Raw genomic sequence first — 27,318 nt, 5'->3', positions numbered from 1 at the left:
ATAGCAAGGAGAGATAAGAAAGCCTTCCTCAGTGATCAATGCAAAGAAATAGAGGAAAACAACAGAATAGGAAAGACAAGAGATCTCTTCAAGAAAATTAGACATACCAACGGAACATTTCATGCATAGATGGGCTCGATAAAAGACAGAAATGGTATGGACCTAACAGAAGCAGAAGATATTAAGAAGAGGTGGCAGGAATACACAGAAGAACTATACAAAAAAGTTCTTCACAACCAAGATAATCATGATGGTGTGATCACTCACCTAGAGCCAGACATCTTGGAATGTGAAGTCAAGTGGGCCTCAGAAAGCATCACTATGAACAAAGATAGAGGAGGTGATGGAATTCCAGTGGAGCTATTTCAAATCCTGAAACATGATGCTGTGAAAGTGCTGCACTCAATATGCCAGCAAATCTGGAAAACTCAGCAGTGGCCACAGGACTGGAAAAGGTCAGTTTTCGTTCAAATCCCAAAGAAAGGGAACGACAAAGAATGCTCAAACTACCGCACAATAGCACTCATCTCACACGCTAGTAAAGTCATGCTCAAAATTCTCCAAGTCATGTTCAAAATTCTCCAAGCCAGGCTTCAGCAATACTTGAACCGTGAACTTCCAGATATAAAAGCTGGTTTTAGAAAAGGCAGAGAAACCAGAGATCAAATTGCCAATATCTGCTGGATCATGGAAAAAGCAAGAGAGTTCCAGAAAAACATCTATTTCTGCTTCATTGACTATGCCAAAGCCTTTGACTGTGTGGACCACAATAAACTGTGGAACATTCTGAAAGAGATGGGAATACCAGACCGCCTGATCTGCCTCTTGAGAAACCTGTATGCAGGTCAGGAAGCAACAGTTAGAACTGGACATGGAACAACAGACTTATTCCAAATAGGAAAAGGTGTACGTCAAGGTTGTATATTGTCACCCTGCTTATTTAACTTCTATGCAGAGTACATCATTAGGAACGCTGGGCTTGGAGAAGCACAAGCTGGAATCAAGGTTTCCAGGAGAAATATCAATAACCTCAGATATGCAGATGACACCACCTTTATGGCAGAAAGTGAAGAGGAACTCAAAGGCCTCTTGATGAAAGTGAAAGAGGAGAGTGAAAAGGTTGGCTTGAAGCTCAACATTCAGAAAATGAAGATCATGGCATCTGGTCCCATCACTTCATGGGAAATAGATGGGGAAACAGTGGAAACAGTGTCAGACTTTATTTTGGGGGGCTCCAAAATCACTGTGGATGCTGATTGCAGCCATGAAATTAAAAGACGCTTACTCCTTGGAAGGAAAGTTACGACCAACCTAGATAGCGTATTAAAGAGCAGAGACAACACTTTGCCAACCAAGGTCTGTCTAGTCAAGGCTATGGTTTTTCCAGTGATCATGTATGGATGTGAAAGTTGGGCTGTGAAGAAAGCTGATCGCAGAAGAATTGATGCTTTTGAACCGTGGTGTTGGAGAGGACTCTTGAGAGTCCCTTGGACTGCAAGGAGATCCAACCAGTCCATTCTAAAGGAGATCAGTCCTGGGTGTTCATTGGAAGGACTGATGCTAAAGCTGAAACTCCAATACTTTGACCACCTCATGTGAAGAGTTGACTCACTGGAAAAGACTCTGATGCTGGGAGGGATTGGGGGCAGGAAGAGAAGAGGACAACAGAGAATGAGATGGCTGGATGGCATCACTGACTCGATGGACATGAGTTTGAGTGAACTCCGGGAGTTGGTGATGGACAGGGCGGCCTGCCGTGCTGTGGTTCGTGGGGTCACAAAGAGTTGGACACAACTACGCGACTGAACTGAACTGATCCCTTCTCCAGTGGATCTTCCCAACCCAGGAATCAAACTCGGGTCTTTTGCATTGCAGGAGGATTCTTTACCAACTGAGATATTAGGGAACACTTTTTTATGTATGAAAAGATGCAAGAGTCTGCACTCACTGAAATCATTTTATTGATATGCATCTCACCTATCTGGGACCAATATCCTGTGTTTTCACATCCTGAGTTTCTCATGGCTCACTGTATGGAGTTGCTACAGTGTGATGGCTGCTAAATGACAGATATTCTTTTCTTTCTTGAGTTTCATCAGAGCTCACTGGCTCATAATGATGACTATAACATCCTTGTTTACTTTTATAGCAGGAAATATTTCATATCTAGAAATATTTATATCTCAAAATATTTCATTTTGGGAAATATGCAATTTCTCATGCATAAATTACCAATTTTTAACTCAACATCCTGCAGAGGAATAGCTATATTTTAATTTGAAAATCATTTGAGAATTATTATTTAAGCAAATGAGACTAAAAAGATAGGTTTAAGTTGAGAAAGACTGTCAGGGAATTCTCAGTCATTAGCAGTGTATTTTACTTTTCCCATACAGTCTCTAAGGCAGTGCTCTGGGAAGACTAAAATAACTACTCACAAAAACAAATCTGGGCTTGCATGTAGCTCCTACAACTCCCTGACAACGGTAGATAAGAGAAGAGGAGAGGAGGAGAGGTGGGCAGATATCAAAGGGATTTTCTTCTATGGAAATATTTGTTAAAATACTGAAATATTTCCACACCAGTTGATCAAAAGCCATCCTCTGAGACCCTGCCCCTCAACCAGGACATTGGCTGGCACTTCCAGTCATTGGAAATGGTGACAGAATCTGCCAGTTTTCTAACCCTGTTAAATAAAATTTCCACACTTGTTAAATCTCATGAACATGCATGCTTTGACCTGGAGGATGATCCTGCCTAAAGTTGTATTCTTACAGCAGAATAAGGTTTAGTTGAAACACAGGCAGTTCTGCAAGCCTGGCAGCAGAAGGTTCAGTCACTGCTCCTGTGTTTTCTCTTCATGTATGATGGCAGTAAGTGGGCAAACCTATCTCTACCCTTGGATTGATCTGACATTTCTATAGTATGTTATTGGGTCTCCTTGTTCAGTCCTTCAGGAAAATAGCAGAATTGAGAATGTGGGAATTTAACCAAAATAAAAATGCACATAGCAGCCATACCTTGATCATGCCACTTCTCAAGACTGGTGCAGTAAGAACTAGGTACTCTAAGGGATGTTTGGTTGGATCTGACCCCAGAAATAGCTCAAGAAACCATAATTTATAGAGTACAAGATGCACGACCTTCTAGGAATGCCCAAACTCTGTAGGTCCATGTAAAACAGGCCAGACCACAAAGATTCCCTAATGCATAGCATGAGGCATTGGAGTTCTTTCTACTCCAGCCAGAGGTGCAGAGGGACACAGATGACTGCTGATATATCATACAAAACCCAAGTCCCCCTTTCTTCAACACACCCCAAATTCAGAGGACCTCTCAACAGAGAAATGATGCTCCTAGTTGGAAGAAGGGATGAGAAGGGGGCAGGAGTTATCCTCTCAGGCAGGAAACCTAAATCACCTCCCCAGGACACATTCATTTCATTGCATCTGTCAAAGGCAAGAACCAGGGGGAGATATCTATATACACACAGATTTTTTATAAAAACAATGGGGGGGCTGAAATTGAGGAAATTCCATATCCACAAGGTGTGCAGCAAGGAAGGAAAGGTGATGAATACCTTTAGTCCACATGGTGGTAATATCCAAGGGAAGCAGAGCATCTGAAGTAATATCCAAGGGAAGCAGAGCATCTGAAACTGACTGAGCAGGAACCTGTGGAGCTCCAGGGCACAAAAACCCTTCTCTGTCCCATTCCCTGAGTTCCAAAGTGCAGGTTCAAGCAGTTGCTAATCAGGGAGAGGAGGGGATATAGAGATAATGGAGGAGCATTCAAGAAATAATAGTGCAGCCTTGGGGCAGAGTTCTGGTTCCCCCTCAAGGGATACGTCTAAAAATATTTCTTACTTCTGCCAAACTAAAACTCCCACCAAGTGGAAGACGTTAACTACTTGATGTAGCATTCTTCATTCCAAAGGTCGGTTTGCCCATTATCACTGATGCCAGAAGATCTCTCAATTGAAGGAATACAGGTCCTGCATGTACCATGATCAGCAACACCATCCCTTGACTATAAAACTCCTCCCATATACCACCCACCCTGGATTGGGACACACAGTTTTCAGGTTATTAGCCTGTTGTTGCCCTCTTTGTTTGACAAAGCAATAAAGACATTTTTTCCTGTAATACTTTACCCAAAACTCTGTCTCTGAGATTTAATTTGGTATTGGGGTACAGAGGCCAGATTCAACTTCACATCTACCAAACTTGGCAGTGTCTCCAGCACTAACTCATTTATAACATCCATCTATTCCCAAGGCCTTCTCAGGACACACCAGAGTTTCCCAGTGCTGACACATTATACCAGCATCTGCTGTCTTTGGCCCACAGTGACAGTGGCTACCACAAAGAAGAATCCAGAGAAGAAACAACCTCCCTCTCGGGGAACATAGAGAGCTATATATTGGTAAGACCAGCTCTTAGGACAAGGAAGAAGAGAATCGAGGGGAATAGATATTACCAGCAGCAAAGAATATTACAGGCAAAGTTACAAGATGCCCAACAACATGCTAAGGAAAGTGCCGCCAGCCTAACTAGAGATGGGGTTATGTCTCAGGTGACAAGGAGGCCTGGCAGAGAGATGGTAAGGCAAAGTCATCTGTGACTCTCAGAAACAGAGTGAGCACTGAGATGCCCAGTTCCTTCAGTGAAAATAACACAGAGTTCCTGGAGGATGATAAGCGAAGGGAGATGTAAAGAAAGCGTTACTATAGAAAAATTAGCCTATTGCAATTTATTTACTTATTTAGTCATATGAAAACACTTGCTAAACATCTTCCTTGTACCAGGCACCATGCTAGTAAATAAGACAATGCAGCTGCAGACATTCTTTAACAGTTTGATGACTACTCAAGATTGCCGGAAGAAATATCAATAACCTCAGATATGCAGATGACACCACCCTTATGGCAGAAAGTGGAGAGGAACTAAAAAGCCTCTTGATGAAAGTGAAAGAGGAGAGTGAAAAGGTTGGCTTGAAGCTCAACATTCAGAAAACTAAGATCATGGCATCTGGTCCCATCACTTCATGGGAAATAGATGGGGAACAATGGAAACAGTGTCAGACTATTTTTTTGGGCTCCAAAATCACTGGGGATGCTGATTGCAGCCATGAAATTAAAAGACGCTTATTCCTTGGAAGGAAAGTTACGACGAACCTAGACAGCGTATTAAAAAGCAGAGACATTACTTTGCCAACCAAGGTCCGTCTAGTCAGGGCTATGGTTTTTCCAGTGATCATGTATGGATGTGAGAGTTGGACTGTGAAGAAAGCTGATCGCCGAAGAATTGATGCTTTTGAATTGTGGTCCTGGAAAAGACTCTTGAGAGTCCCTTGGACTGCAAGGAGATCCAACCAGTCCATTCTAAAGGAGATCAGTCCTGGGTGTTCATTGGAAGGACTGATGCTAAAGCTGAAACTCCAATACTTTGGCCACCTCATGTGAAGAGTTGACTCACTGGAAAAGACTCTGATGCTGGGAGGGATTGGGGGCAGGAAGAGAAGGGGACAACAGAGAATGAGATGGCTGGATGGCATCACCGACACGTCAGCCATGAGTTTGAGTGAACTCCGGGAGTTGGTGACTGACAGGGAGGCCTGGCATGCTGTGATTCATGGGATCGCAAAGAGTCGGACACGACTGAGCGAGTGAACTGAACTGAAATTAGCAGAGTTATGTGTAAACTATTATGGGACCCAAGGACAAGCAAGGCCCTGCACTGGAAATACAGAAAACATTGTAGAGAAAGCATTTAAGTAGGTATTGAAGGAGGCTCTGAAGAACTCTTATATTTGGGGAACTCTGTTTCATGAGCTCTGGGTAACCAAAGAAGAAGGCAAACCTCATTTTCTCTATCCACTTTATAGATAAATAGTCATGCGACATGGTCTCCTCCAATCAGACACTTTTACTGGAGAGGTAGGCTTGGAGAATTTGTTAAATGTAACAAGGTGTGCTCAAGGCAGAGTGACAGAGGTCCAGATACTCAGCATCTAACAATGGGAGAGGAAGTCCAGGCAAAGCAGCAGAATTTGGGGGCCTCGTAGGGCAAACCCTTACTCATGGTGTCCTTCAGAAAATCCATGAACACTATTCTTAGATATACTCCTATTTCCTTAAACTAACTAAAATGGGTTCTATTTTTCAACTGAAAAAAAAGTTGAGGTTTCACAAAACCTAAAAGTTGAGAATTATGTTTGAAAACTGGAATATTTCTTACCATATCAGTAAACAAATGATGTCCCAGTCACTAGTCATCAGCAATCACAGCCCCCATGGATGGTGAGCTGATGAGCCCTCGGGGAAATCAGGAAAGAAAAGAATACCCAACATCTATAAATAGTAGCCTTCAGACTGCATCCACTCCCTATGGTGAGCCCTAAGAAAAATTGGGGTCTTGTGAAGTCACAGGAAACTAGCCCAAGATAGGTGAGGTGCACATCAAAGAATTTATTTCAGTGAACCGACTCTTGTATCTTCCCATACATAGAAAAGTGCTAAATTCTGGTTCCCTTTAACTGACAATAATCTTTTGATGTTCAGACTACCTGCCCTTTGTTGCAAAACTTCTATATAACCTAGCTCCTCCCCTAGATACCTTGGAGCAATTCTCTCAGGTTTACTTGAGATACTGTCTCTGGGGCTTGGAGTCCTAAAAATTTTCACTGAATAAAACATAACTATCAACTTTTAGGCTGTGAATATTTTTTTCTAGTCCACATGTTTTATTCACTGTATATTCTTAGGATTTCAAGCCCAGGAGGCAGTATCTCAAATAAACCTGTGAAAACTGCTCCAAAGAGGTCAGGAGGGGGAGCCAGGCTATATGAGTTTTACAACAAAGGACAGGTAATCTAAATGTCAAAAAAAAAAAAAAAAAGTATTGTTAAGTAAAGAAAACCATTTAGGGGAGACAGGAAGATGGCAGAGGAATAGGATGGGGAGACCACTTGCTCCCCCACAAATTCAACAAAAGAGCATTTGAACGCTGAGTAAATTCCACAAAATAACTTCTGAATCCCGGCAGAGGACATCAGGCACCCAGAAAAACGGCCCACTTTCTTTGAAAGGAGGTAGGAAATAATATAAAAGATAAAAAGAGAGACAAAAGAAGGAGGGACGGAGATCCGTCCCAGGAAGGGAGGCTTCAAAAAAAGAGAGAAGTTTCCAAACACCAGGAAACACTCACTGGCGAGTCTGTGGCAAGCCTTGGAAGCTCAGAGGGCAACATAACTGGGAGGAAAAATAAATAAATAATTAAAACCCACAGACTAAGTGCCAGGAGGTAACTCTCAGTGGAGAAGCAGGCAGACGCCTGCACCCCACCCTAGCAAGCGGGGGCTGGGCAGGGAGGCACGGGCTGCATAGCTTAGAGTAAGGACAAGGACAGGGCCTGAATGCCCTGAGGGAAATCTGAGGGAGCTAACTTGACATAGCAAGGCAGATTGTGGGATAGCTACCCCGCAAAAAGGCGAAAAGCCCCAAACTAAGACACTGCCAGACCCGCTCACAGAACAAAGGAATTAACAGAGCTAGCCAGCTGTGGACAGCCCACCCACCATCCCCCACCGAGACAGGCAGGGGAGGGCAGCCAGAGCTGGAAGGGGGTAATCGTGGCCCCAAAGAGGAATCCGATACCAAACTGCAGGCAGGCTTCATTGCTAACCAAGACTTTTTGGGGTTCTGGCTGATCGATATCTGCATGAGAAGGTGTGCTGCTTGTTCACCCAGAAAACCGAGCAGCAGGAATTGGGGAAGCAATAAGTCGCAGCGACCATGCTCGCCAAACATCTGGTCACCTGAGCTGCTCGGACTGGGGAAGGGCACAAAACGCAGGCCCAACCAAGTCTGCGCCTGTGTGGAGTACCCGAGTACCTGAACCTGAGTGGCTTAGACCTGGGAAGTGCATGTAACCCAGCGCCGGCCTCAGACAGTTCCCGGCAGAACAACCTAGAGCCTGAGCAGCATAAACAGGGAAAGCACACACGCCATGAGCGGGGGCATTCCCAGTGTAGCCGAGACACTGCGAGCACTCCCCACAGATGCCAGTGATATTTGTTAGCAGCGTTCCTCCCTCCCCACAGCACAACTGAACAAGTGAGCCTATAAAAGTGTCCACCACCGAACTCTTGTGTCAGGGCAGAAACTTGACACTGAAGAAACCAGCAAACAGAAGAAGCTTAAACAGAAGGAACTGCCTTGGAAGTGACAGATGGAGAAGTCTTGAGCCTACTGCAACAATAAGACTGAAAACCATAGGCAGAGGCTTAAGTCCAAAACCTAAGAACACCAGAGAACTCCTGTCCCAGGGAACATTAATCGATAGGAGCTCATCAAATGCCTCCATACCTACACTGAAACCAGGCACCACTCAAGGATCAACAAGATTCAGAGAAAGACATACCACGAAAATTCCTCAGTAACACAGGAGAATAGCCTTGAGCTTCAATATACAGTCTGCTCAAAGTCACTCCAAACCCACAGACATCTCACAACTCATTACTGAACACTTCATTGCACTCCAGAGAGAAGAAATCCAGCTCCACCCACCAGAACACAGACACAAGCTTCCCGAACCAGGAAAAATTGACAAGCCACCCGTCCAATCCCATACACAGTGAGGAAACTCCACAACAAAAAGAACTCCACAAACTGCCAGAACGGAAAAGCCACACCAAACACAGCAATATAAGCAAGATGAAGAGGCAGAGAAATTCCCAGCAAATAAAGGAACAGGATAAATGCCACCAAACTAAGCAAAAGAGGAAGATATAGGGAATCTACCTGATAAAGAATTTCGAATATTGATAGTGAAAATGATCCAAAATCTTGAAAAAAATTGGAGTTACAGATAAATAACCTGGAGACAAGGATCGAAAAGATGCAAGAAAGGCTTAACAAGGATCTAGAGGAAATAAAAAAGAGTAAGTATACAATGAATAATGCAATAGATGAGATCAGAAACACTCTGGAGGGAACAAGCAGTAGAATAACGGAGGTAGAAGACAGGATAAACGAACTAGAAGATAGAATTGTAGAAATAAATGAAACACAGAGGAAAAAAGAAAAACTAATTAAAAGAAATGAGGACAATCTCAGAGACCTCTGGGACAATGTTAAACGCCCCAACATTTGAATCATAGGAGTCCCAGAAGAAGACAAGAAGAAAGACCATGAGAGAATACTTGAGGAGATAATAGTTGAAAACTTCCGTAAAATGGGGAAGGAAATAATCACCCAAGTCCAAGAAATCCACAGAGTCCCTAACAGGATAAACCCGAGGTGAAATACCCCAAGACACATATTAAACAAATTAACAAAGATCAAGCATAAAAAAAATATTAAGCAGCAAGGGGAAAACAACAAATAACACACAACGGGATGCCCATAAGGATACCAACTGATCTTAAAACAGAAACTCTTCAGGCCAGGAGGGAATGGCAAGACATACTTAAAGTGATGAAAGAAAATAACCTACAGCCCAGATTACTATTCCCAGCAAGGATCTAATTCAGATAAGAAGGAGAAATCAAAAGCTTTACAGACAAGCAAAAACTGAGAGAATTCAGCATCACCAAACCAGCTCTCCAACAAATGCTAAAGGATTTTCTCTAGACAGGAAACAGAGAAAGGGTGTATAAACTCAAACACAAAACAATAAACAAAATAGCAACCAGATCATACTTATCAATAATTACCTTAAATGTAAATGGGTTGAATGCCCCAACCAAAAGGCAAAGACTGAATGGATACAAAAACAAGACCCCTATATACGTTGTCTGCAAGAGACCCACCTCAAAACGAGAGACACATACAGACTGAAAGTGAAGGGCTGGAAAAAGACATTCCATGCAAATAGAGACCAAAAGAAAGCAGGAGTAGCAATACTCATATCAGATAAAATAGACTTTAAAACAAAGGCAGTGAAAAGAGACAAAGAAAGACACTACATAATGATCAAAGGATAAATCCAAGAAGAAGATACAACAATAATAAATATTTATGCACCCAACATAGGAGCACTACAATATGTAAGACAAATGCTAACCAGTATGAAAGGGGAAATTACCAACAATGCAATAATAGTGGGAGACTTTAATACCCCACTCACACCTATGGATAGATCAACTAAACAGAAAATTAACAAGGAAACACAAACTTTAAATGATACAATAGACCAGTTAGACCTAATAGATATTTATAGGACATCTCATCCCAAAACAATGAATTTCACCTTCTTCTCAAGCGCACATGGAACCTTCTCCAGGATAGATCACATCCTGGGCCATAAATCTAGCCTTGGTAAATTCAAAAAAAAAACTGAAATCATTCCAAGCATCTTTTCTGACCACAATGCAGTAAGGTTAGATCTCAATTACAGGAGAAAAACTATTAAAAATTCCAACATATGGAGGCTGAACAACATGCTGCTGAATAACCAACAAATAATATAAGAAATCAAAAAACAAATCAAAATATGCATAGAAATGAATGAAAATGAAAACACATCAACCAAAAACATCTGGGACATTGTAAAAGCAGTGCTCAGGGGAAGGTTCATAGCATTACAGGCATACCTCAAGAAACAAGAAAAAACTCAACTAAATAACCTAACTCTACACCTAAAGAAACTAGAAAAGGAAGAAATGAAGAACCCCAGGGTTAGCAGAAGGAAAGAAATCTTAAAAATTAGGGCAGAAATAAATGCTAAAGAAATAAAGACACCATAGCAAAAACCAACAAAGCCAAAAGCTGGTTCTATGAGAGGATAAATAAAACTGAAAAATCACTAGCCAGACTCATCCAGAAACAAAGGGAGAAAAACCAAATCAATAAAATTAGAAATGAAAATGGAGAGATCACAAGAGAAAACACAGAAATACAAAGGATCATAAGAGACTACTATCAGCCAATAAAATGGACAACTTGGAAGAAATGGAGAAATTCTTAGAAATGTACAACTTTCCAAAACTGAACAATGAAGAAATAGAAAATCTTAACAGACCCATCACAAGCATGGAAATTGAAGTTGTAATCAGAAATCTTCCAGCAAACAAAAGCCCAGGTCCAGAGGGCTTCACAGCTGAATTCTACCAAAAATTTAGATAACAGCTGGTTTTTCCAGTGGTCATGAATGGATGTGAGACTTGGACTGTGAAGAAAGCTGAGCGCCGAAGAATTGATGCTTTTGAAATGTGGTGCTGGAGAAGACTCTTGAGAGTCCCTTGGACTGCAAGGAGATCCAATCAGTCCATTCTCAACAAGATCAATCCTGGGTGTTCATTGGAAGGACTGATGCTAAAGCTGAAACTCCAATGCTTTGGCCACCTCATGTGTAATGTTGACTCACTGGAAAAGACTCTGATGCTTGGAAGGATTGGGGGTGGGAGGAGAAGGGGACGACAGAGAATGAGATGGCTGGATGGCATCACTGACTCAATGGACATGAGTTTGAGTGAACTCTGGGAATTGGTGATGGACAGGGAGGCCTGGCATTTTGTGATTAACGGGGTCGCAAAGAGTCGGACACGACTGAGCGATTGAACTGAACTGAACTGAACACATACTCTATTCAAACTCTTCCAGAAAATTGCTGAGGAAGGAAAACTTCCAAACTCATTCTATGAGGCCACCATCACCCTAATCCCCAAACCTGGCAAAGATCCCACAAAAAAAGAACTACAGGCCAATATAACTGATGAACATAGATGCAAAAATCCTTAACAAAATTCTAGCAATCAGAATACAACAACACATTAAGAAGACCATACATCATCATTAAGAAGATCATACATCATGACCAAGTGGGATTTATCCCAAGAATTCAAGGATTCTTCAATATCTGCAAACCAATCAATGTAATACATCACATTAACAAACAAAAAGTAAAAACCATATGATTATCTCAATAGATGCAGAGAAAGCCTTCGACAAAATTCAACATCCATTTATGATAAAAACCCTCCAGAGGGTGGGAACAGAAGAAACATACCTTAACATAATAAAAGCTATATATAACAAATCAACAGCAAACATTATCTTCAATGGTGAAAAACTGAAAGTATTTCCCCTAAAGTCAGGAAGAAGACAAGGGTGCCCACTCTCACCACTACTATTCGACACAGTTCTGGAAGGTTTGGCCACAGCAATCAGAGCAGAAAAAGACATAAAAGGAATCCAAATTGGAAAAGGAGACGTAAAACTCTCACTGTTTGCCGATGACATGATCCTCTACATAGAAAACCCTAAAGACTCTACCAGAAAACTACTAGAGCTAATCAATGAATACAGTAAAGTTGCAGGATATAAAATCAACACACAGAAATCCCTTGCATTCCTATACACTAATAATGAGAAAAGAGAAATTAAGGAAATTATTCCATTCACTGTTGCAATAAAAAGAATAAAATACTTAGGAATATATCTACCTAAAGAAACAAAAGACCTGTACATAGAAAACTATAAAACACCAGTGAAAGAAATCAGAAAGGACATTAATAGATGGAGAAATATACCATGTTCGTGGATTGGAAGAATAAATATTGTGAAAATGAGTATACTACTCAAAGTTATTTATACATTCAATGCAATCCCTATCAAGCTACCAACGGTATTTTTCACAGAGCTAGATCAAATAATATCACAATTTGTATGGAAATACAAAAAACCTCGAATAGCCAAAGCAATCTTGAGGAAGAAGAATGGGACTGGGGGAATCAACCTGCCAGACTTCAGGCTCTACTACAAAGCCACAGTCATCAAAACAGTATGGTACTGGCATAAAGACAGAAATTTAGATCAATGGAACAAAATAGAAAGCCCAGAAATAACTCCATGCACTGTGGACACCTTATCTTTGACAAAGGAGGCAAGAATATAAAATGGAGAAAAGACAGGCTCTCTAACAAGTGGTGCTGGGAAAACTGGTCAGCCACTTGTAAACGAATGAAACTAGAACACTCCCTAATACCATACACAAAAATAAACTCAAAATGGATTAAAGATCTAAATGTAAGACCAAAAACTATAAAACTCCTAGAGGAGAGCATAGGCAAAACACTCTCCGACATAAATCACAGCAGGATCCTCCATGACCCACCTCCCAGAATATTGGAAATAAAAACAAAAATAAACAAATGGGACCTAATTTAAATTAAAGGCTTCTGCACAGCAAAGGAAACTATAAGCAAGGTGAAAAGACAGCTTTCAGAATGGGAGAAAATAATAGCAAATGAAACAACTGACAAAGGATTAATCTCAAAAATATACAAGCAACTCCTGCAGCTCAATTCCAGAAAAATAAATGACCCAATCAAAAAATGGGCCAAAGAACTAAACAGACATTTCTCCAAAGAAAACATACAGATGGCTAACAAACACATGAAAAGATGCTCAACATCCCTCATAAACAGAAAAATGCAAAACAAAACCACAATGAGGTACCATTTCACACCAGTCAGAATGGCTGCTGTCCAAAAGTCTACAAGAAATAAATGCTAGAGAGGATGTAGAGAAAAGGGAACCCTCTTAAACTGTTGGTTGGAATGCAAACTAGTACAGCCACTATGGAGAACAGTGTGGAGATTCCTTAAAATACTTGAAATAGAACTGCCATACGACATAGCAGTCGCACGCCTTGGCATGCACACCAAGGAAACCAGACTTTAAAGAGACACATGTACTCCAATGTTCATCACAGCACTCTTTATAATAGCCAGGACATGGAAGCAACCTAGATGTTCATCTGAAGACGAACGGATAAGAAAGCTGTTGTACATATACACAATGGAGTATTACTCAGCCATTAAAAAGAATACATTTGAATCAGTTCTAATGAGGTTGATGAAACTGGAGCTTAATATACAGAGTGAAGTAAGCCAGAAAGAATAATGCCAATACAGTATACTAACGCATATATATGGAATTCAGAATGATGGTAACGATAACCCTGTGTATGAGAAAGCAAAAGAGACACAGGTGTACTGAACAGTCTTTTGGACTCTGTGGGAGAGGGTGAAGGGATGATTTGGGAGAATGGCATTGAAACATGTATATTATCATATGTGAAACGAATCACCAGTCCAGGTTCGACGCATGGTGCAGGATGCCCAGGGCTGGTGCTGGGGATGACCTGGAGGGAGGATAAGGAGAGGAGGGAGGTGGGAGGGGAGTTCAAGAAGGGGAACACATGTACACAAGGGGCGGATGCATGTCAATGTATGGCAAAACCATTATAATATTGTAAAGTAATTAGCCTCCAAATTAAAAAAAAACATAAAATAAAATAAAATCAGCTTGAACATTTGGAAGTTAAAAAAAAAAAAACTAACACCAAAAAAAAAAAGATGTCCTTTTCATTATAGGGAACTGGAATGCAAAAGTAGGATGTCAAGAAACACCTGGAGTAACAGGCAAATTTGGCCTTGGAGCACGGAATGAAGCAGGGCAAAGGCTAATAGAGTTTTGCCAAGAGAACTCACTGGTCATAGCAAACACCCTCTTTCAACAACACAAGAGAAGACTCTACACACGGACATCAACAGATGGTCAACACCGAAATCAGATTGATTATATTCTTTGCAGCCAAAAATGGAGAAGCTCTATATAGTTACCAAAACAAGACCGGGAGCTGACTGTAGCTCAGATCATGAACTCCTTATTGCCAAATTCAGACTGAAATTGAAGAAAGTAGGGAAAACCACTAGACCATGCAGATATGACCTAAATCAAATCCCTTATGAATATACAGTGGAAATGAGAAATAGATTTAAGGGACTAGATCTGATAGATAGAGTGCCTGATGAACTATGGACAGAGGTTCGTGACATTGTATGAGACAAGGATCAAGACCATCCCCATGGAAAAGAAATGCAAAAAAGCAAAATGGCTGTCTGGGGAGGCCTTACAAATAGCTGTGAAAAGAAGAGAAGTGAAAAGCAAAGGAGAAAAGGAAAGATATAAGCATCTGAATGAAGAGTTCCAAAGAATAGCAAGGAGAGATATGAAGCCTTCCTCAGCGATCAATACAAAGAAATAGAGGAAAACAACAGAATGGGAAAGACTAGCGATCTCTTCAAGAAAATTAGAGATGCCAAGGGAATATTTCATGCAAAAATGGGCTCGATAAAGGACAGAAGTAGTATGGACCTAACAGAAGCAGAAGGTATTAAGAAGAGGTGACAAGAATACACAGAAGAACTGTACAATAAGATCTTCAAGACCAAGATATTCACGATGATGTTATCATTCACCTAGAGCCAGACATCTTGGAATGTGAAGTAAAGTGGGCCTCAGAAAGCATCACTACGAACAAAGCTAGTGGAGGTGATGGAATTCCAGTGAGCTATTTCAAATCCTGAAAGATGATGCTGTGAAAGTCCTGCACTCAATATGCCAGCAAATCTGGAAAACTCGGCAGTGGAAAAGTCATTTTTCTTTCCAATCTCAAAGAAAGGCAATGCCAAAGAATGCTCAAACTACCGCACAATTGCACTCATCTCGCATGCTAGTAAAGTCATGCTCAAAATTCTCCAAGCTAGGCTTCAGCAATATGTGAATCGTGAACTTCCAGATGTTCAAGCAGGTTTTAGAAAAGGCAGAGGCACCAGAGATCAAATTACCAACATCCGCTGGATCATGGAGAAAGCAAGAGAGTTCCAGAAAAACATCTATTTCTGCTTCATTGACTATGCCAAAGCCTTTGACTGTGTGGATCACAATAAACTGTGGAACATTCTGAAAGAGACGAGAATACCAGACCACCTGACCTGCCTCTTGAGAAGCCTGTATGCAGGTCAGGAAGCAACAGTTAGAACTGGACATGGAACAACAGACTGGTTCCAAATAGGAAAACGAATACGTCAAGGTTGTATATTGTCACCCTGCTTATTTAACTTCTATGCAGAGTACATCATGAGGAACGCTGGGCTGGAAGAAGCACAAACTGGAATCAGGATTGCCGGGAGAAATATCAATAACCTCAGATATGCAGATGACACCACCCTTATGGCAGAAAGTGAAGAGGAACTCAACGGCCTCTTGATGAAAGTGAAAGAGGAGAGTGAAAAGGTTGGCTTGAAGCTCAACATTCAGAAAACGAAGATCATGGCATCTGGTCCCATCACTTCTTGGGAAATAGATGGGGAAACAGTGGAAGCAGTGTCAGACTTTATTTTTTCGGGCTCCAAAATCACTGCAGATGCTGATTGCAGCCATGAAATTAAAAGACACTTACTCCTTGGAAGGAAAGTTATGGCCAACCTAGATAGCATATTAAAAAGCAGAGACATTACTTTGCCAACAAGGTCCGTCTAGTCCAGGCTATGGTTTTTCCAGTGGTCATGTGTGGATATGAGAGTTGGACTGTGAAGAAAGCTGATCGCTGAAGAATTGATGCTTTTGAACTGTGGTGCTGGAGAAGACTCTTGAGAGTCCCTTGGACTGCAAGGAGATCTAATCAGTCCATTCTAAAGGAGATCAGTCCTGGGTGTTCATTGGCAGGACTGATGCTAAAGCTGAAACTCCAATACTTTGGCCACCTAATGCAACGAGTTGACTCACTGGAAAAGACTCTGATGCTGGGAGGGATTGGGGGCAGGAGGAGAAGGGGACGACAGAGAATGAGATGGCTGGATGGCATCACAGACTCGATGGACATGAGTTTTGTGAACTCCGGGAGTTGGTGATGGACAGGGAGGCCTGGCATGCTGTGATTAATGGGGTCGCAAAGAGTCGGACACGACTGAGCGACTGAACTGAACTGAACTGATGCGATCATTTCCCATCCAAGGACTATGATAGGTCACATCTGATGCTACTTCCAGAGTAAGGCAGAAACCCAAGTGGGCCTCCTCTGATGCAGCCACCACATGCTGAGAGATCTGTGGGGTGCAGGAAGCTGTCTGCCAGCTGTTCATGAAGCTGCTGTTTTTTTCTCTCATAAGTTAGTTTCCATCCTATGTTTACTCATTCAAACCAAGATCTTTCCATTAATCCTTTCATAGTAATATGCCTCAGATATACGAGCTTTGTTCCCTCAGGAGAGGGAAGGATAGAATAACACTGGGGTTGAGAGAAGGAATAGAGAATGCTACATTCATCTGTAACATTTTATTTCTTAAAAAAAAACAAACGAGAAAACCTGAGGCAAAGAGAATAAATTTTTCTCATTTGGGGTAGTAAACATACAGATATTTGTTATACTATCCCCTGTGATTCCCTTGATTTTTTTTTTAGTTTAAATTTTAAGTAACTTAAAATTTAAAGAAGAAAAATATCAAAAGTGTCATATTTTTAGAAAGTAGAGGAATCTAAATTTTCAATGATAGGGACCATTTTGCTCAGTCCAAAAGAGGTTCTGGATTCTGAAACCTGGAAGCCATCCAGATGATAGGGTGCATTGTTTCTGAGAATCCTGGGTTTGAGGAAGTACAGATGAAGTTTTGCTAATCAAACCCTCCAAGCTGCAGCTGCAGGTTCGGATACACCCTATTTCAACTAAGAAAGGGATTCACACACAAACTGATCTGGCACCTCAGAAGCACAGGACCCTTCTGCTTTACCCTGCCTGAGAGGTACTTCTGCCCCTGGCCCTCTGTGGGACTACAGTCATTGATAGCACCCACTGAGCAGGACCAATATATTCAACAACATCCAGATGACTTCTCTATCTCAGGACTTCATGAACAAATAAAAACAATCAGGATGAACTCAGAATTACCAAGGCCAGACCATGGGAGAACAATAGCTTGATAACCGGAGCATCAACCCAGCAGACACTATCATTTCAAGCAATATGTGGTAACACAGAGTCCCAGTCACCCTAAGGTCTTGTGAGAGAGGTGTAGCCCTCAAGGTCACAAGAACAAGAGAGAATACTATTGTCTAGGATCCAGACATAAGAAGTGTTCACATACACCCAGCACACCTGTGACCCCAGGTGCTGTGTCAGGACCCCAGCTTCCTTTTCCCACCTTTACACTGTCATGCTGGGGATTGACAATTCTGCCCTAAGTCGAATATCAGTGATGTCAGAAGACACAGCAGGAGCAGGGCACAATAGCCTTGTGAAAGGCCTGTAATACGGAACCTTGATCTCTGCTTATGTCAAGATCACACAGAGAATTCAAAATCCTCTCCAGGCCATAGCATGAGAAAGTTACCCTGAAAGTGAAAGTGAAAGTGTCAGTTGCTTAGTCATGTCCAACTCATTGCAATCCCACGGACTGCAGCCCGCCAGGCTCCTGTGTCCATGGGATTCTCCAGGAAAGAATACTGGAGTGGGTTGCCATTTCCTTCTCTAAGAAACCATCATGGCCAGTTAAAATAGATCCTGTCTTTGTAGGAAAAAGATTAACACCTTCAACCAGCCTCTGTCTTTAATGTTTTCCAATTGTCTTCAATGTTTTCCAACTGTCTTTAATGTCTTCCAGTTTTCTTCCAATGTTCAGGTTGGGGCAAGTTGAGTGTGAGGGGAAGGAAGTTTTTATGAGGCAGGGGCAGCGTTGGAGTAAGGAAGGGCCCAACCTGCTCGTCCTTGAGCTGGTATAACTGGTTATGGTCTGGGTATAGATGAGAATACTCCACAAGATGGCAGAGAAGAAGAACGTGCACTCATCTTCTCCTGCGAGAACTCCAAAATTACAACTCACTACTGAACAACCATTGACTGGAGAATGTTGGATCCACCAAAAAGATATCTCATGTCCAAGGGCAAAGGAGAAACCCCACAAGACAGTAGGAGGGGCGAAATCACATTTAGAATCAAACCCCATACCCACCAGAGACACTCAGACAAATAAAACATGTGAACCAGGAGACCCCACAGAGACTGAGACAGACATGCTTCTGAGTGTTTGAGTGTCACCTGTGGAGGTACGGGTCAGCAGTGGCCTGCCGCAGGGGCAGGGGCTCTGGGTGCAGTAGACCTGGGTATGGCATAAGCCTTCTTGGAGGAGGTCGCCATTAACCCCACCAAAGAGCCACCAAAACTTACACAGGACTGGGAAAACAGACTCTTGGAGGGAAAGCCTTGTGTATAACAGTACCCAAGAAAAAGGAGCAGTGACCCTAAAAGAGACTGACCCAGACTTCCCTGTGAGTGTCTAGGAGTCTCCAGCAGAGGTGTGGGTCGGTGGTGGCCTGCTTCAAGGTCGAGGGCACTGAGTGAGACAGTGCATGTATGGGACCTTTTGAAGGAGGTCACCAATATCTTCATTACTTCCAAAATAGCCTGGTCTCAGGTCAAACAATAGGGAGGGAACACAATCCGGCCCATCAACAGAAAGTTGGATTAAAGATTTAAAGATCATGGCATCTGGTCCCATCACTTCATCAGAAATAGATGGGGAAACAGTGGAAGCAGTGTCAGACTTTATTTTTTTGGGCTCCAAATTCACTGCGGATGCTGATTACAGCCATGAAATTAAAAGACGCTTACTCCTTGGAAGGAAAGTTATGACCAAACTAGACAGCATATTAAAAAGCAGAGACAGCACTTTGCCAACCAAGGTCCATCTAGTCAAGGCTATGGTTTTTCCAGTGGTCATGTATGGATGTGAGAGTTGGACTGTGAAGAAAGCTGATCACTGAAGTATTGATGCTTTTGAACTGTGGTGCTGGAAAAGACTCTTGAGAGTCCCTTGGTCTGCAAGGAGATCCAACCAGTCCATTCTAAAAGAGATCAGTCCTGGGTGTTCATTGGAAGGACTGATGCTAAAGCTGAAACTCCAATACTTTAGCCACCTCATGCGAAGAGTTGACTCACTAGAAAAGACTCTGATGCTGGGAAGGATTGGGGGTGGGAGGAGACGGGGACGACAGGGAATAAGATGGCTGGATGGCATCACCGACTCGATGGACATGAGTTTGAGTGAACTCCGGGAGTTGGTGATGCACAGGGAGGCCTGGCGTGCTGTGATTCATGGGGTCGCAGAGAGTCGGACACGACTGAGCGACTGAACTGAAATGATCTGAAATGAGCATGGCCCCACCCATCAGAACAAGACCCAGTTTCCTACACAGTCAGTCTCTCTCATCAGGAAGCTTCAATAAGTCTCTTATCCTTATCCCTCAGAGGGCAGACAGAATGAAAACCACAATCACAGAAAACTAATCAAACTGATTACATGGACCACAGTTCAGTTCAGTTCAGTCGCTCAGTCGTATCCCACTCTTTGCAACCCCATGAATCACAGCACGCCAGGCCTCCCTGTTCATCACCAACTCCTGGAGTTCACTCAAACTCATGTCCATCGAGTCGGTGATGCCATCCAGCCATCTCATTCTCTGTCGGCCCCATTTCCTCCCGCCCCCAATCCTTCCTAGCATCAGACTCTTTTCCAGTGAGTCAACATTACACATGAGGTGGCCAAAGTATTGGAGTTTCAGTTTTAGCATCAGTTCTTCCAATGAACACCCAGGATTGATCTCCTTTAGAATGGACTGGTTGGATCTCCTTGCAGTTCAAGGGACTCTCAAGAGACTTCTCCAACACCACAGTTCAAAAGCATCAATACTTCAGTGATCAGCTTTCTTCACAGTCCAACTCTCACATCCATACATGACCATGGGAAAAACCATAGCCTTGACTAGACGGACCTTTGCTGGCAAAGTAATGTCTCTGTTTTTTAATATGCTGTCTAGGTTGGTCATAACTTTCCTTCCAAGGAGTAAGAGTCTTTTAATTTCATGGCTACAATCAGCATATGCAGTGATTTTGGAGCCTCAAAATTAAAGTCTGACACTGTTTCCACTGTTTCCCCATCTATTTCCGATGAAGTGAGGGGACCAGATGCCATGATCTTCATTTTCTGAATGTTGAGCTTCAAGCCAAACTTTTCACTCTCCTCTTTCACTTTCATCAAGAGGCTTTTTAGTTCCTCTTCACTTTCTGCCAGAAGGGTGGTGTCATCAATGAAACTATGAGCCATGCCATGAAGGGCCACCCAAGATGGATGTTCATGGTGGAGAGTTCTGACAAATTTTGGTCCACTGGAGAAGGGAATGGCAAACCACTTCAGTATTCTTGCCTTGAGAATCCCATAAACAGTATGAAAAGGCAAAAAGTTATGACACTGAAAGAACTCTGCAGGTCAGTAGGTCCCCAATATACTACTGGAGAAGCATGGAGAAATAACTCCAGAAAGGATGAAGACATGGAGCCAAAGGAAAAAGAACACACAATTGTGGATGCGACTGGTGATGGAAGTAAAGTCCAATACTGTAAAGAACAATATTGCATAGGAACCTGGAATGTTAGGTCCATGAATGAAGGAAAATTGAAAGTGGTCAAACAGGAGATAGCAAGGAGGAACATTGTCATTTTAGGAATCAGTGAGCTAAAATGGACTGGAATGGACAAATTTATCTCAGATGACCATTATATATACTACTGTGGGCAAGAATCCCCTAGAAGAAACGGACTATCCCTCATGGTCAACAAAAGAGTCTGAAATACAGTATTTGGGAGCAATCTCAAAAACAACAGAATGATCTGTTTGTTTCCAAGGCAAACCATTCAATATCACAGTAATCCAAGTCTATGACCCAACCAGTAACGCTGAAGAAGTTAAAGTTGAACAGTTCTATAAAGACATACAAGAAATTCTACAACCAATACCCCAAAAAGATGTCCTTTTCATTATAGGGGACTAGGATGCAAAAGTAGGAAGTCAAGAGATAACTGAAGTAACAGGCAAATTTGGCCTTGGGGTTCAAAATGCAACAGGGCAAAAGCTAGCAGAGTTTTATCAAGAGGATGCAATGGTCAAGCAAACACCCTCTTCCAAAAACACAAGAGAAGACTGTACACATCAACATCACCAGATGATCAATACCAAAATCAGATTAATTATGTTCTCTGCATCCAAAGATGGACAAGCTGTATTCAGTCAGCAAAAACAAGACTGGGAGGTAACTGTGGCTCAGATCAGGGACTCCTTATTGCCAAATTCAGACATAAATTTAAGAAAGTAGGGAAAACCACTAGACCATTCAAGTATGACCTAAATCAAATCCCTTACATTTATGCAGTGGAAGTGATAAATAGGTTCAAGGGATTGGATCTGATAGACAGAGTGCCTGAAGAACTATGGATAGAGGTTCATGACATTATGAACAGGAGGCAATGACATTATGACAGGAGGCAGTGATCAAGACCATCCCAAAGGAAAAGAAATGAAAAAAGGCCAAATGGTTATTTGAGGAGGCCTTACATAGAGCTGTGAAAAGAAGAGAAGCTAAAAGCGAAGGAGGAAAAGATATACACATTTGAATGCAGAGTTCCAAAGAACAGCGAGGAGAGATAAAACCTTCCTCAGTGATCAATGCAAAGAAAAAGAGTAAAACAGTAGAATGGGAAAGACTAGAGATCTCTTCAAGAAAATTAGAGATACCAAGGGAACATTTCATGCAAGTTCAGTTCAGTTCAGTTCAGTCGCTCAGTCGTGTCCGACTCTTTGTGACCCCATGAATCACAGAACGCCAGGCCTCCCTGTCCATCACCAACTCCCGGAGCTCACTCAAACTCATGTCCATCGAGTAGGTGATGCCATCCAGCCATCTCATTCTCTGTCGTCCCCGTCTCCTCCCACCCCCAATCCCTCCCAGCATCAGACTCTTTTCCAGTGAGTCAACTCGTCACGTGAGGTGGCCAAAGTCAAAGATGGGCACAAAACAGGACAGAAATGGCATGGACCTAACAGAAGCAAAAGTTATTAAGAAGAGGTGGAAAGAATACACAGAAGAACCATACAAAAAAGACCCTGATAACCACGATGCTGTGATCACTCACCTAGAGCCAGACATCCTGGAATGAGAAGTCAAGTGGGTCTTAGGAAGCATCACTACGAACAAAGCTAGTGGAGGTGATGGAATTCCAGTTGAACTAGTTCAAATCCTAAAATATGATGTGAAAGTGCTGCATTCAATATATCAGAAAATTTGGAAAACTCAGCAGTGGCCGCAGGAATGGAAAAGGTCAGTGTTCATTCTAATCCCAAAGAAAGGCAATGCCAAAGCATGCTCAAACTACTACACAATTGCACTGATTTCACATGCTAGCAAAGTAATGCTCAAAATTCTCCAAGCCAGGCTTCAACAGTACATGAACTGTGAAATTCCAGATGTTCAAGCTGGATTTAGAAAAGGCAAAGGAACCAGAGACCAAATTGCCAACATCTGTTGGATCATAGAAAAAGCAAGAGAGTTCCAGAAAAAAAAAAAAAATCTACTTCTGCTTGAGTGACTAAACCAAAGCCTTTGTGTGGATCACAATAAAATGAACATTCTTAAAGAGATGGGAATACCAGATCACCTTACCTGCCTCTTGATAAATCTATGCAGGACAAAAAGTAACAGTTAGAACTGGACCTCAAACAACAGACTGGTTCCAAATCAGAGAATTAGTACGTCAAGGCTGTATATTGTCACCGTGCTCATTTTACTCATATGCAGAGTACATAATGAGAAATGCCTGGCTGGCTGAAGTACAAGCTGGAATCAAAATTGCAGGGAGAAACATCAATAACCTCAGATACACAAATGACATCACCGTTATGGCAGAAAGTAAAGAACTAAAGAGCCTCTTGAAGAAGGTGACAGAGGAGAGTGCAAAAGCTGGCTTAAAACTCAACATTCTGAAAACAAGATCATGGCATCTGGTCCCATCACTTCATGGAAAATAGTGAGTTTTTATTTTCTTGTGCTTCAAAATCATTGCAGATGGTGACTGCATCCATGAAATTAAAAGACACTTCCTCCTTGGAAGAAATGGTATGACCGATCTAGACAGTATATTAAAAAGCAGAGACATTACTTTACAACAAAGGTTCATCTAGTCAAAGCTATGGCTTTTCCAGTAGTAATGCATGAATGTGAGAGTTGGACTATAAAGAAAACTGAGTGCTGAAGAATTGATGCTTTTGAGCTGTGGTGTTGGAGAAGACTCTTGAGAGTCCCTTGGACTGCAGGAGATCCAACAAGTCCATCCTGAAGGAAATCAGCCCTGACTATTCATTGGAGGGACTGACACTGAAGCTAAAACTCCAATACTTTGGCCACCTGATGGGAAGAACTGACTCATTGGAAAAGACCCTGTTGCTGGGAAAGATTGAAGGCAGGAAGAGAAGGAGACAACAAAGGATGAGATGGTTGGATAGCATCACCGACTTAATGGACTTGAGTTTGAGCAAGCTCCAAGAGTTGGTGATGGACAGGGACACCTGGTGTGCTGCAGCCCATGAGGTCTCAAAGATTCAAATATGACTGAGTGACTGAACTGAATTTTTTTTAAAGAAACAGAAAAGAAAGACTGTCTTTTCCATGAGAGGTGGCAACTCCCAGTCAGACTGACCCTAAAACAACCAGCCATCCTGGAATTCACTACCCACAGCAGCTATAAGGGCTTAGCTCCCAGCTGCTGTTTGGGATTCATCCCATCTGTCCCCTAAACCTGTGAGTGCAGCAAAGGGACAGGGCTCACTCTCTGCTTCCTCTGAAAGGAAGGATGAGTCCAGGTTGTGTGCAAGTAAAATGTGGGCCCTCATCACATGGAAGATACTGTGACTCACCATAGTAGCAGTGAATGGGATGTTGTCAATCAGGGAGGAAGTAATGCCTGAGACCCAGACCACCAGGATGATGGCAGCTATAAGGCGCTGATCTTCTGGGACCATCTGAAAGCAGCAGATAAAAGTAGGGCTGTTTACCATAGCTGCACAGATCACACACACATACACTGAGGATATGATGGTAGGATATGGGAGACTCCAAAGGGACAACAGGGATCCTGGTCCTTCCTCTTCCATACAGGAGACCAGAGGAGACTCTGGTATACAAACAGCACTATCTGGACTTTTCCAACTCCTACCAGGAGCCTGGGACAGAGTCTACAAGTAATTCAGAGTAGTAACCATGCTCAAACCAACAAACACTTGGGTCAGTGTGGGGTGAGGAGGGTATGGAAAGCAGAGTATCCCTGTTCCTGATGTCCTGATGGGACACCAGATGGCACACTAGCCACACTGACATCACTTCTTGGCAAAAACCTTGGGTTAAACCTCTGTGCATCACTTACTGAGACTACTGTCTCAATTGTTCTCCTTCCTAGAAAGGTTTCAACTAAAGGCTAATAGAAAAACTGGAAGCACCTGTAATTATATATTCCTTGAAAAAAGTCTCTTTTCATCTCTAGACTACATAGGATAAAACAGGTTCCCTGTTATACCTTTTACATAATGAATGAGATCTATTCCAACTGATATTTTTTTCTTTTTTCACAAAAATCAAAGGAATGGTGGCTGGAGCACATTATATCGCAGTATTTAATGTACCTTTATTAGCAAAGCAGTCTGTTCTCCGACATATTCTATTAAGTGGAGATGTGCCAATGCCTAGAAGAAATAAACGTATGATGAGAATCATTTTAAAACTGAGAAGATATGCAAAGGTTTAAAAACATATCTTTAAAATGAAAGTAAGTGAACATGGTCTCTCATTGCTTATAAAAGATCAAACACACAGTCTAAATAATTTACTCGCATATGGATACTGAAGATTCTTCAAAGTGAGAGCAGAGTAGCACTGGCAGGAACTTCTGCCAGTTCGCATTAATACAAGCATTAATTTGTATTAATGTCCATGTTAAATTTAAATTTGGATAGAAGGCCATTTCTTTTTAAGATCACCATGGGGAAGACCTTTTAGATGGCAGAGTAGTAAGACATGAATATCACCTTTCTCCCCACAAATACACAAAAAATACATCTGCATGTGGAACACCTCGTACAGAACACCAACTGATAGCTGGCAGAAGACCTCAGACTTGCAACAAGGACAGCTTATCTCCACAAAACAGGTAAGGCAAAAGAAATAAGAAAAGAGACAAAGGAATTCAAATGGGACCTGTGCCTCTGGGAGTTATGAAGGAGGAAAAGTTTCTGCACACTTGGAAACCCTCATAGGCAGGCACATAGGAGAGCTTAGGAGCCTCAGAGGTGAGCACAGCAACAGGTGTGCAAAGGGAAAAGGGAGAAAACTCTGCACAGAGGTCAGTGCTGGCCAGTTCCCACTAGTTTGAGATGTCTGCATGCACCCAGGGCAGGTGGGGACTTGGTGCCGGGGCTCAGGCTTCAGAGGTCAGATCCCAGGGAGACAATTGGGGTTGCCTGCCACGAAGACAGTCTGAGGGGACTAGTACTACACAGCTGAGGGAGTCAAGGAAAAAGCCTGGGCCTACCACAAAGGCAAGAGATTATTATCTCAGGGACCCTCAAACTTCATGAGGTCACAGATGACAGGACCACAACTCCGCAAGTGCCAGAGGCAGTACAAACCACAACTTTTATCTCTGACGCTAGAGGCGAGTGTTTCAGCCACTGCCATTGCCACCGAGCGGTGAGCAGGCACAGATCACTGCCCACACCTTCCAGGGAGCTTGTGCAGCTTGGCATTGCCAAGGGACCCATAACCTGGAGCCAACTCCCCTGGGAGAATGCAATTTGCCTCTTGCTGTAGCAAATTTCTACAGGCCTCAGCCACCACAGGCACTACCAACACTTCCCAACTGTGTCTGCCGTTTCCCTCCCTCCCGCTGGCCTGAGTGAGCAAGTGAGCCCTAATCAGCCTCTGCCATTGCTTTTGCCCCCTTTTGTCTGGACAGGGAACAGACAATGGAGGGCGACCTACAAACAGTAGGACAAACAAAACTGGGACAAAAGCAAAGCTGAGCACCAGGAGCTGTGTGACCAAACAAGATGAAGGGAATTTGCTCATGCAGTGACAAGAGTAGTGGACTAAATCCTTGCAACTGTCTTGGTAAACCCTGCACCTGTGGACTATCTCAATAGACAGTGAGTGTTCCAATATTTGAAGCTGTGGAATTCAGGGGCAACTGTGGACTTTGGAAGCAAGTACAAGGTAGAGTAAGGCCAAATCAGAATCTGAGCTGACCCCACAGTGCCCACAGCAGGTCTGGAATAGAAATATTGGAGGATGTCCTGAGATGGTAGATTGGCTGGAGCTCATTGTGGGGGCAAGGAAACTGAAATCTGAGGCCACAGGAAAATCGTCTTCTTACTACCACTCTTACTCTATGTATATACGTAATTTTTTTGTATTCTATTTTACTGTTGATTTTTTTAATTATTTTTTTAATTTTTACTTTTTTCTTTTCTTGCACATTACTTTTAAATAAACTTATTTTATTTTTCCCTATTTCTACTGTACTTTTTCATTATATTGCATTTTTTCCATTTTTTTCCCTGTTTTACTTTGTTTTTAATCTTATTTTTAACTATATT

General features: G+C 42.3%; 1 protein-coding gene across 1 annotated transcript in view; it reads right to left on the bottom strand.

The window, feature by feature from the left end:
- OCA2 (OCA2 melanosomal transmembrane protein) overlaps window positions 1-27,318 on the bottom strand; it is a 291,387-nt gene that overhangs the window by 22,663 nt on the left and 241,406 nt on the right. Inside the window, exons 20-21 of the mRNA XM_055398109.2 lie at window positions 25,351-25,410; window positions 24,589-24,693 (exon numbers count right to left, since the gene is read on the bottom strand). Coding sequence (XP_055254084.1) covers window positions 24,589-24,693; window positions 25,351-25,410 — 165 coding nt within the window. The remainder of the gene's footprint in view (window positions 1-24,588; window positions 24,694-25,350; window positions 25,411-27,318) is intronic.

Source organism: Moschus berezovskii, chromosome 2 (assembly GCF_049115385.1).
Source record: "Moschus berezovskii isolate FMDL1 chromosome 2, NW_MosBer_1.0, whole genome shotgun sequence".
NCBI lineage: Eukaryota > Metazoa > Chordata > Mammalia > Artiodactyla > Moschidae > Moschus > Moschus berezovskii.
The sequence above is the reverse complement of the archived record's forward strand: the minus strand, read 5'-3'. Positions and strand labels throughout refer to the sequence as shown.